Source organism: Asparagus officinalis, chromosome 4 (genome assembly GCF_001876935.1).
Source record: "Asparagus officinalis chromosome 4, Aspof.V1, whole genome shotgun sequence".
Lineage (NCBI taxonomy): Eukaryota > Viridiplantae > Streptophyta > Magnoliopsida > Asparagales > Asparagaceae > Asparagus > Asparagus officinalis.
Genome location: NC_033797.1, coordinates 41,892,491 through 41,904,307, shown reverse-complemented (window position 1 = coordinate 41,904,307; position 11,817 = coordinate 41,892,491). Strand labels below are relative to the sequence as shown.

The following is an 11,817-nucleotide window of genomic DNA, read 5'->3' as shown; positions in this document are numbered from 1 at the left end:
ATTTTGGAAGGAAGACAAGTTACAATGTTTGAGTTAGCGTGTTCCTGTGCAAGGGAGGGAGAGGGAGGTCTATAGGACCGTTAGACTTGTTAACAACATTCAACAGCAAAAAAATTTTGGTCAAGTTGCATAATATGAGAGAGGAGAGAGAAATAAAGCAACTATTCGGTTTTCTAGTAGATTCCAATATAAGCTATAATAATTACTTGTGTGTGCAGATGCATGCCAATTAACTGTTTAATGATACCTTCAAATTAATAACAGCAACACGATCAGTGGAATCTGTATTGTTGTCACCCATGTCCCACGTCATTGCTTTTAAATGAGGTAAAGAAACCTGCAATTTCAAAAGAGAATTTGAGCTCCTTATCTGTATGTTCGCTCATTGTTTAACAAAGTATTTGTTAAAAATGGCAAGATGTTGAGTTATCCTTGTTAATGTTTCGAAATAATGAAGAAGTTACAAGAACATAAGCAAATCTCTCAAAGAAATTGTCAAAATGGAGGCAGAAGAGTAAAAAGAAAAAGATTAAAAAAATGCTTCATGAGCTAGCCATGTTCTTCCTTCTATTATATCTGTATAAAGCTCTTTATTGTAGAGGTAAAAGGTAATCTGAAGGAACTGCCAAAAGAAAACAATTTTAAACTTTAACCCAAAGATAATTAAAGCAAAACCTTGTCTTTCAGTACATCTTCCTGCCATTCCCGCTGAAACTTCTGAAGAAGGAGTGTAAGCAATCTTTGTAATTCAGGCAAAACCTCTTGAGGAAACAACTTGTGAATGTCATCTTTTGCAACTTTCTCATAAACACACCTACGGATTAGCATTCGAAGGCAAACCAAAAGCTGCATGCCAAAAATAATTGTCAAAGTCAAGGAACAAATTAATTATACTACAAGCAAGAAATTTCAAACTACACAGAAGTTTCATTTCTTCGCAAATAATCACCATGTAGCTAGAGAACTGACAGTTAGGTTACCTACCAGCATGTAGACATTCAAGCTTAAGATGAAAAAAAGAACTGACTGCTAGATGTTATAGACTGTAGACTGCAGTAACAGCGTTTTGCTCCAATCATATTTCCCTCAAAGGGCACAAGAAGTAAGACTATGTTATAGAACAGAGTGTCCAACTATTATCTGTCTGTGAATCTAACTACAGTATGCAACCACCAACTTCTCACTTGTATATTTTTAATCTTCTGTTAAGATGGAAAGTCATTGCCTTACCCTTTGCCTTTCTCCTCTTTTAAGCGCTCCATTCCAATATTTATGCCCCCAACCTTTCTATTCTTAATCTTCCCTAAAATTGACAATTTACCCCCATCAATTTTCAATTTCTAGTCAAATAATCATTAATTTTTTATATGCAATTGTTAAGTTTCAATATAGTTTTAATATATGTGGTTATATGGGAGTGCAGTATTTTTATGGTCATAGTTTTCTCATTCAAATTAATTCATAGATATTGGAAATGGAAAGGTCAAACTGTCACTCTTAAAACTTAGGGTAGATTTTTGTCAATCATGCAAAACTCAAGAGAATGTACTGTTATCTACTCACAAGTCGGTCTAATCTCCCATGCAGTAAACATCTGCACAGCTCTTAGTACACAATGCTATGGTGCAACAAAAATCCGAGAGCAGTCATTGCTATATCCACTATGAAAATGAACATTTAGCTCAAATGAAAGGCTCCAGAACATGTAAAATAGTCACGATTGCCAAAACTGTTTGCTCCCATGCTCTTTCCTGTTCTGAAGGCAACCATTCTATATGAGCTGCTGCTCTTTAGGTGTCAGAAAAATTTCTAAACTTCCACAGGAACGATAAAATAATATAAAGAGAAGTACTGCTGTACACCCTATCAAACTCATTTGGCTCAGACACAAGCACAATAAAAGAAGTGGGTTCTCCTTATACAGTTTTCAACTAACGATATTCATCAACTACCTAACGCTACAACTATTGTCCTTCTCTAAACAATATTTAACCTATCCAATGAGATAACTCCTACGAAGCTGAATTGAGTAAAAATCAATAAATAAAAAGTAAAAAAGGCTATCTTACCTCTACCTACTCCGATTCTCCAAAGCAAAACAGCAAAATACATGAAAATAAAAGCTTGAAATAAATTTGATCGGCTTGGTCTGTTGTTGAGGGAACCCCTCCTTCGTATTCACGCTTTACATAGGACTGACTTTGTAACTATTCCTCAAATGGTTTCTGAGACTATGAAATGTGGGTCTCCCATTTTCTTCTGTGACTAAAGCCCACACATTTGAGTTTACTGGCCTTGGGCTACACTAGTTCTCCCCTAGCTCATATACTTTTAGCCATTCTTATCTTAGTTTTAACTCAATTTATGACCATGTGCAATAGTTCTCCATGACAGGCTCTTTCAGTCTCACTAAATTTCAGCCTGAACTTTTAGCTCCGTAACAGAGTTCAAGAAGCTAAAATATATCTTGGCCCCAAAAATTCATTCACCAATTTATTTTGCAATGGTAATGATTTACATGTGCTTCTTGAACAAGGAATCACAGAGAAATTTGCCAAAGTAATAACTCACTACAGGTCTAGCATATCATTTCTCAACGCTTCACTCAATATTGAAAGAGTCCATTTACCAAAATAAAAAATAAAAATCAAATAGCTCATAACACACTACATACCATGATTTTGAAAGTTTTGGACAGTTGCTGGGTGTGCTCAACATTCAACGCCAAAGTCGGTTACTAACTGGCACCTAGGCATATTTTTCACTATTGTTTTTGAATAGCTGCTTTTTCCATGGTGCGAGGGGAAGGAGAAGAAGAGAGAAGAGGAGATAGAGGAAGAAAGGAAGGAAAAAGAAAGAGAAAAGGAAGAGGATCATGAATGAGAATAACTTTGCAATATTATAAATAAAACTATAATATAATCTATTACTATGTTTAAGAGAAGTCGGACTTTGGTCCTGTGAGCTTCATTTTCAAAAACTCAATCATGCCCTCAAATCTTATATATCGATTGAAACTTAGTTAGAGGGCAATTTGGAAATTTCCAAGAAAAAACTACCAGATCTCTTCAACAACCCCACTACATCCCCACGTTCAAAAAGTAACCAACTACAGGTTTAAAAATTGGCAACTCCTTGAAGAATTATTTGTTTCATCTCTTCAGTGTACAAATAACTTGCTATTTATTCCTCTTTTTCTTTTGAGTGGATTTATTTACCCATTTGTCATTTCCTCCATTGTAGTGACGCTGATAGAGAAAGTCATGGTGAATGTGACTATGTGAGGGTGGAACATCAGTGATAAGGGTCCATTTTCTTGCAACCATCTTCATTTCTGGTACATATCTCATTGCTATTTAATGTCATTAATTCATGTTTTTCATGTAGAATTACTTAGTATGGTCTTATTTATCATTTTCTCCATTACAATTATTTTGAAGAATCTGATATCAATTAGAAACTAATTCAACTCATAGTTTTGATGCACAAGTGTATCGTGAAATGCTCGCATCGTGTGCACTAGAATACTTAAAATTTTTAAGTTCTTCATCTTTTCTATGTTTATTTTTTATGATATTTAACCCTTTTTGTTTTTGTCTTGAGCACATTCTATCGAAACTCGAACATTACTTTACTATGCACAAATATACCCTGTATCAGGTATGCATTGTGTGCACCGAGAATACTAGTATATTAAAGAGAAAACTTCTTGCAAGTGTTGCAGTAGTTGAAGAAGGTTCGGACAGTGTTTGGGACTGGGACAATCACTCTAGTGGCAAAGAGATCACTCCGGCAGCAAAGAGAGAGGCTAAGCAAACAATAATAGAGGAAAAGTTTCGTTTTCCAAAGTTCGAAACCCTAGCCATAGTGTTTATCTAATTGGACTCGAATATCAGGATTTGACTCGATAATTGTTTACCTAATTTATTCTCCTCACCTGATTCTATACTTAAGCTGGTTGCATGCTCGTTTTTTGAAATGGTGTGGCCTGCTTACACAACCCACGCAACCTTAGGTGCCCTCAATGCTTAATTGGGGAGCCCAAGCGTAAACTGATTAAACTGATTGAACTGACCTAATATGTTTCAGTCAGTTTGGTTTGAGAAAATTTTGACATGGAAAAACCGAACTGACTCCTCTATCAATCGTCTAAACAATACAATTTCGTTCGTTAATCCACAATTTTCATTCTCTTCTTCCCTTAAATTGTTTATTATTTTATTAAATTTGCATCATTCTTTTATTGATTCCTGAATCCACATTTTTTTTCCTCACCAATTTCTGGATGGATATCGCCCTCTTGGGTCAACATAGCCTTTTTTTTTTATTCAACTGAGTCCAATTCCAAAACCGAACAGACCAAACAAACCAGTCTAACCAATTTCGGTCAGATGGTTCGATTACAAAGTTAGAACGGCTTGGTTTGGTTTTATCAAAATTTGTCAAAACTGACTGAACCGACTGTTTCTTCACCTCCCATCCAGACTACTTATTGGGGAAAAAAAAGTGTCTCATACAGTAGCCAACCACCATATCTACACCATGTTTGGGAGTTTGTTTAGGGCATGGAGGGGATTTTATTTCTCATATGTTTGGATTTTAGCCGTTGGATTCATTTCATGATGGGTTTACCACCTTTCACCTCCATCACACCCCAACTTGGGGTGATCAAATCCTATCGACAGGAGGGTGGTTAGAGGTGAAAATTCCGCTCCCCTTCCCCTCCTCCATCACGAATGACCACGGGGGTTTAGGTTTAAAGAGCATATCCCCAGTGCGATGAGTGAGGGGTTAAGATTGGAAAAAATGAAAATTACAAATAAATAAATAAATAAATGAGGGTTTAAAAAGCTTACGGGGTCGAGATCGGAGTCGGAATCGGAATCGGAGGGGAGGCCGAGGACGTCGCGGACGATGGCGCGGTCGGCGGAGTCGAGGCCCGTCTTTCGGGTCCTCCACAGAGCCTGCAGTATGTACTCCACCGACTCCTTTGAGCTCGATCTCAGCAGAAGAGGAAGGTGGGCCCACAGAGATGAGGTGGGCCCACATCCGCCATGCCCCGACCCATGATCCTCCTCCTGCTCCTCCTCCCCCATTCCTTTCCTTTCGCTTTGTTTTCGGCTTTAAAAATATGGACAAATTTTCAAAACCATCCGGTTTTGAAATTTATTCCCAAAAAAAGACCCCTTTCAATCTTAATTTCAAACACAGAACTAGTTGGATGAAACTGGGTTTGTTATTGAAAAAAAAATTCCAAACTTCACGGGAGTTAAACTCCCGTGAAGTTTTTTCTCATAACAAAACTTCACGGGAGTTGAACTCCCGTGAAGTTTAAAATTTTTTTTTTCAAAAACCGACCCAGTTTCAACCTACTAGGTCGGATTTTGAAATTAAGGTTGAAATGAGTCGTTTTTTATAAATAAATTTCAAAAGTGGGTGGTTTTGAAAATTTGTCCTTAAAAATATTAAGGATTTAAGGGCATGTTTGTCGTTACCTAGATGTACGGAAATGCAATTCCATAAAGAACTTAAATTTTGAGTTTTCCAAATTTTTTCAAGAAATAGATTATTTTGATTTGGTTAGCATGTAAAATATGATGGAAAAATAATATATTTATTTTTCTTGTGTTTAGTTTGTTCCTTCATTTTCCGAAATCTATTTTTCTTCACTTTTTTGTGTTTCCTTCACTTTCATTGGCTGGAAACACACTTAGCAAGCATACAACTGATGGGGGTAAAACGCATTCACAAAGTTCTGCAACAAGGCCAACAAAGAACTGTCACAATAATCCTGCTAATGGGGTAAAACGCATTAGTATAAAGCTTGGTATATTTTTTAATATATGTCAAAAATAGCTCGTAATTGTCCGGGTCGATGCCATAGAGTGAGTGCTGCAAACCAAGTATATATGGGTTGAAATTAAAAGAAAGATGGGTTGAAATTAAAAGGGAGAATTAGAACTAACATGGTATAAATTATAACTCATGTGGCATAAATTAGAACTCAGATGGCATAAATTATAACTAACATGAGATGCGGCAGAACTAACATGGTATAAATTACAACTAACATGGTTCAAATTAGAACTCACGTGGCATAAATTAGAACTCACATGGCATAAATTAGAACTAACATGAGCTGCGATAGAAATAACATGATATAAATTAGGACTAACATGGTACAAATTAGAACTAACGAGGCATAAATTAGAACTCACATGACATATATTAGAACTAACATGAGCCGCGATAGAACTAGCATGGTATAAATTAGAACTAACATGGTATAAATTAGAACTCATGTGGCATAAATTAAAACTCACATGACATAAATTGAAACTAACATGAGCTACGATAGAACTAATATGGTATAAATTAGGACTAACATAGTACAAATTAGAACTCACGAGGCATACATTAGAACTCACATGGTATATATTAGAACTAACATGAGTTGCGATAGAACTAACATGGCATAAATTAGGACTAACATGGTACAAATTAGAACTCACGAGGCATAAATTAGAACTAATATGGTATAAATTAGAACTCACGAGATATAAATCATGCACACAATTGAAACAAAGGCTAAGCAAGGACTGAAACCAAAGGCCAACCATAGCTGACCAACCAAAGGCCAAACAAGGACTGAAACCAAAGGCCAACCAAAGGACACAACCGAAACCAACATCATAACCAACCTAGGAGCTGAAACCAAGGCCGAGAGCAAGGCTAAAATCATGCTAAAAATTGAAACGAAGGCCAATCAAGGACTGAAACCAAAATTGTAAAACCATAGCTGACCAACCAAAGGCCAAACAAGGACTGAAACCAAAGCCCAACCAAAGGACACAACTGAAACCAACATCATAACCAACCTAGGAGCTGAAATCAAGGCCGAGAGCAAGGCTGAAACCATGCACACAATTGAAACTGTCACGCCCCGCTTCCCAAAATACCCGGGAATCGGAACGTGAACAAGCCCGCGACGTATTAGATTGAGAAAAAATATACACTATTTTTTTTCCTTTTTTTTCTTCTCAATCGAATACGCTAAGTGTCAAACACAAGAATATCAGTCATAGGTCCTCGATCACAATAGCAAGAATATAATAACAACCCAGAATAAGAAATAGACATATCATCAAAAGTAAATCATCCTAGACATGAAAATATGGGTCAAACATACCCTTATTACAAAAATAGTCCAACTAAGGAATATAAAAATACATAGTCCATAATAAAAGAAAGTACTGCTAAAAATACTAAATCCATCATCAACTAAAGAAAAGTATGTTAGAAGAGTTCTAATGTTCATCAACTACTATAGAAGAAAACAATTAAGTTTCAGTTTGTTCTTCTACTCCATCGGAAAGACACTCTGGCAAGGCATACACCGGGTCTACTACATCATCATACTGAACCTGTCCGTCCCCTAAATCTGACGCACACCCGAGAAAATAGGTGTACGTCAGCGTGCATGACACACGGCAAGATCCCACATGGAAGAAAAAAACGGTCGAACGACTCATGCTATGACAGTAATAATAATAGGAAAGACAAAGATACGTGCAACTGGAAATCTAACAAGTCAAAATGTAATCCACTACTAAATCATGATAAACATAAAGCTATCAGCATACAGTAACCAGGTCGAATACTAGCCATCCTAAAAACTCATTGGTCCACATCTCAAATAGGTCAAGGTTCGCATTTCCGAAAAACTGACTGTTCATGATCCTCTACGCGCATCCAATACTGCGAAACGATTCGGTAAGAGGACTACACACAATTTGATTCCGGCCTATCTAGACTCAAGCAGGACTCGGGTGATGAAACAATTTCACTGGCCACGTGCGAAACGATTCACTGGCCCAATAGACTAACCCCAGCGCGAAACGGTTCACTGGTACGAGTCTGGAAGATACGTCAACAATCACATTCGATCATACGAACCAATACTTTCCCACCCCAACTCTTCTTGTTCTTTCTAAGTCAACGATTATAATCCTTATTAAAACTCTGGTTCATCACCTAAACTCAGTCAACACACCCACACATGTCACTAGGTCTGTTCATGACGCACGAGGGCACTAAGTCATGAACTACTAAGCTTCTCAAACACAACAAGGAGATAATAATAAAACTAATTCTATGCAACAGCGTCATGGCATATCGAATATATTAAAATAAAGATCATAAGACATGAATAGTAACTACAAATAATACGAAAAGTGTGAACAGTGTCTACAATAACATAAATACACATGTAAACAGATCTCATTAATATCTTACTACTAGGGTATCCAAACTTCTCATGCAAGCTACCAGTAATTAGGTAATCTCTAACATAATAATAGGATAAAAGGAAACTGAAAATCGTGATCGTTTTGCACATGAAATATCACGCTCTACGACTATTAGTTATATGATCATAGTTAATTCAAAAATAAATATTCTTTTCCAAAACAAATTTCTTTAAAAATTATTTCTCATCATAGCTATTTTAAAATAATCTTTTAAAATATATATACATGTATATATATATATATATATATATATATATATATATATTTGTTAATTCTTTTCTGCATGAATAGTAACATTTTCTATGTTTATGAATTACATATATTTTATATCTTTTTTTTGATAATATCTCATAATATCCACTTATAACATATAACTTGTCTTTTTATGTTCATTAATTCATAGATATATTTACAGCAGAAATTATCTCATTATTATTATATAAATGTTATCTATTACTATTCATCAAATAAATCCACACTAATAATCACAATATACACGTTATATCATATCTAATCTATACACTTAATTGACAATAAGTATAAAATTCTAATTTAAAAAATAGGATCTTGCCTCGGGTACGTCGAACGAAGCGACGTTGAAGTGCGAGCCTACGGTGGGGCAGTTTGACAACGAGCGCGTCCAAGCGAGGTGCTGTTGGCTCGGATCTGGACCTGGCGGAGTCTGCTTTCCGTGCTCGATCTGTGGAGAAGGGTCTTGGGCGACAGAAGCGAAGAAGCCGGGCGGACGAGGGCAGAGAGGCGGTATGTCGCACTTGACCGTTATGAGGGGAGGAAGGTTGCTGGATGAGGGTCGCTGGGGGGGAGATCATGGAGCGGGTGGAGGATCCGGGAGTCTCCTCGTACAACTGGTCTAGCCTCATAGCTCCCCTCACGTGCGTGGGCGCTGAGGGACAACAGCTGGACCAGAGAGGAGGCGATGACTTGTGGGCGACTGTGAGTCGGGACAAGCAAGTAAAGATCCCCGGTCTGGGGCGGGGATCTGACGGGCAGAGGCAGGTGGGACGTGGGGTGGTTTGCAGAGTTTCCGAGCGGGTGGGCTTAGTGACGGAAGACTCGCCCCCCTTCCGTCTTCTTACGGCTCCTCCCTCGCCTTCTCTGTCATCTCTCGCTGCTCCCGAGGGAACGCCGTGCGCGGGTTTCGGGCGCGGGCGTGAGGTGCAAGCGGCTCGGATGAGGGGCTCCATCGCACCTAGTCGGCGCAGCTTGAAGGCGTTCGGTTGGGGGGAGCGGACTGGATGATGCCGTGAGCGGCGAAAGTCGTGTGCTGTGTGGGGATGGCGGGTGCTCGCGGTGGTGGTGGTTGAGGGGTTGTGGGGTAGTGGCGCCTGCTTGTAAGCGGAGGCCGACGAGGAGGTAGGTGGCGGAGCTTGGGTGGTGGTTAGCGGTGGCAGGCGGAGTGGGGAGGAAAGACCAGCACAAGCGCGGGGTATAGGGGTACTGTCTCCGGCCCAGGGGGGGCTCCCGGCGAGAGGAACGGAGGACATTAGGTGGCGGGCATCTAGAGACGCTGTGCGGATCTCGCGCGGAGGGGTAGGACGGAGGCTGTTGCGCTTAGCGCCCTCCGGGCCTGTTGTTGGGGTCGTGGAGGAGGCAGAGGGTAGGGCGCTGGGTTTTCTTGGAGAGAGAGAGAACAAGAGAGAGAGAAGAAGAGGAGTCTAGCAGCTGCGTTTTTGTGAACAGGAGAGGGGGTATTTATATATATAATTAGGGTTAGGGTTAGGTAATTAAAATGAAATTAATTAAAAAATAATTATTTATATTTAAAAAATCAAATAATTACGGGATAAGTATCTACAAATTAAAATGTACCAGTTGTATTAATACAACAGTTGATATGCAATAATAATAATAATAATACACATATTGTATAATTAAACGAGAACAATTAATAAAAATATATATTTACTTATATTTAAAATCAAATAATTATGGGATAATTATCTGCATAATAAAATATACCAGTTGTATTAATAAAATAGATAATATGCAATAGTAGAAATAATACAACAAATTATACAAATAATACATAATTAATAATATAATATAATACACAAAATAATACGTACTAGTAACAATAATACAACGTATTATTCAAAAATGTTACGTAATAGTATCGATAACACAACGAATTAATTTTGAAATTTTTTTACTACACTAAGGTAATTTATAAATATCAAAATTATTTAAATAAATATAAAATTTAGACTTTTAAATCGTAGAAAATTTTAGAAAATCGAGAAAAATACAAATACCCTTTTAAAAATAATAATTAAATATTTTAAAATACCAAAAAATTATTTTAAACCAGTATCGAAATTTCACGATCATTACATTCTATCACCCTTAAAACAAATTCCGTCCTCGGAATTAAAATAAGAACGATGCACAGAAAACAAGGACAAAATATGAAACAAGAGACTCAATTCAACTCATTATAAAGAAAATTCATAATATAATGCATATCCAAAACTAAAGGAAAGTTGTACAAGAACGATACAAAATAAGATATAAGACATGACAGCTAAGATTCAGGAAATAGATGAGGGTATCGATGTCGCATCTCAGACTCAGTTTTCCAAGTCGACTCTCCAAGAGAATCTGGGTGCCACATCACACGAACAAGCGAGATGGTCTTGTTTCGGAAGGTCTTCTCCTTTCAGTCCAAAATCGCCACAGGATGCTTCTTTATGTCAAATCGGATCGCACCTCAATCTCCGAGAAATCTACGACATGACTCGGATCTCCGACGTATTTCTGTAACTGAGAAACGTGGAATACGTCATGCACTCCAGCTAGTGCGGGTGGTAATACAAGTCAGTACACCACTTCTCTAACTCTCTCTAATACGTCGAAAGGTCCCACATATCACGAACACAACTTCCCACGCCTTCCAAAGCGAATGGTGCCTCGGTTGGGGGAAATCTTCAGGAACACATGATCTCCTTGATGAAACTTAAAGTGCCGGTGCTTTGCATCTGCCCAATGCTTGAATCTGTCCTACACTATGCAAAGTCGCTCCCGAATGATCCTGACTGTATCAACTGATTTGTCAATAAACTCCGGCCTAAAAATCTCTCGCTCACCAATATCGTCCCAACTCAAAGGAGAGCGGTACTTTCTCCCATACAATACCACGAAAGGGGCCATTCTAATGCTAGCCTGGAAGCTATTATTGTATGCAAACTCCACTAAATGCAAGTGATCTTCCCACGACCCGTGAAAGTCAAGCATACAATCTCTAAGCATATCCTCCAAAATTTGAATGGTCCTCTCTGACTGCCCATTGGTCTGAGGATGATAAGCTGTGCTGAAACTAAGACTGGTCCTAAGACTCGCCTGCAAACTCTTCCAGGAGGTAAATCGGGTATCGCGATCCGAAATGATGCACATTGGAACTTCGTACAATCGCACGATCTCGTACAATACTAGAGATTTACTAACACTCTTGGTAAAGGAACTCATTGAAATATATAGAGATAGATATTTT

At 38.0% G+C, this 11,817-nt stretch overlaps 1 protein-coding gene across 2 annotated transcripts in view; it reads right to left on the bottom strand.

The window, feature by feature from the left end:
* The window catches only part of LOC109837288 (COMM domain-containing protein 9-like), a 14,681-nt gene extending 9,548 nt beyond the window's left edge, over positions 1-5,133 (bottom strand). The window contains exons 1-3 of one of the 2 annotated variants that reach the window (XM_020405468.1): positions 4,857-5,133; positions 676-846; positions 248-337 (exon numbers count right to left, since the gene is read on the bottom strand). In XM_020405468.1, the coding sequence (XP_020261057.1) occupies positions 248-337; positions 676-846; positions 4,857-5,096 (501 nt within the window). In that variant the 5' untranslated portion in view covers positions 5,097-5,133. The remainder of the gene's footprint in view (positions 1-247; positions 338-675; positions 847-4,856) is intronic. The other variant, XM_020405467.1, reaches the window with a different exon arrangement.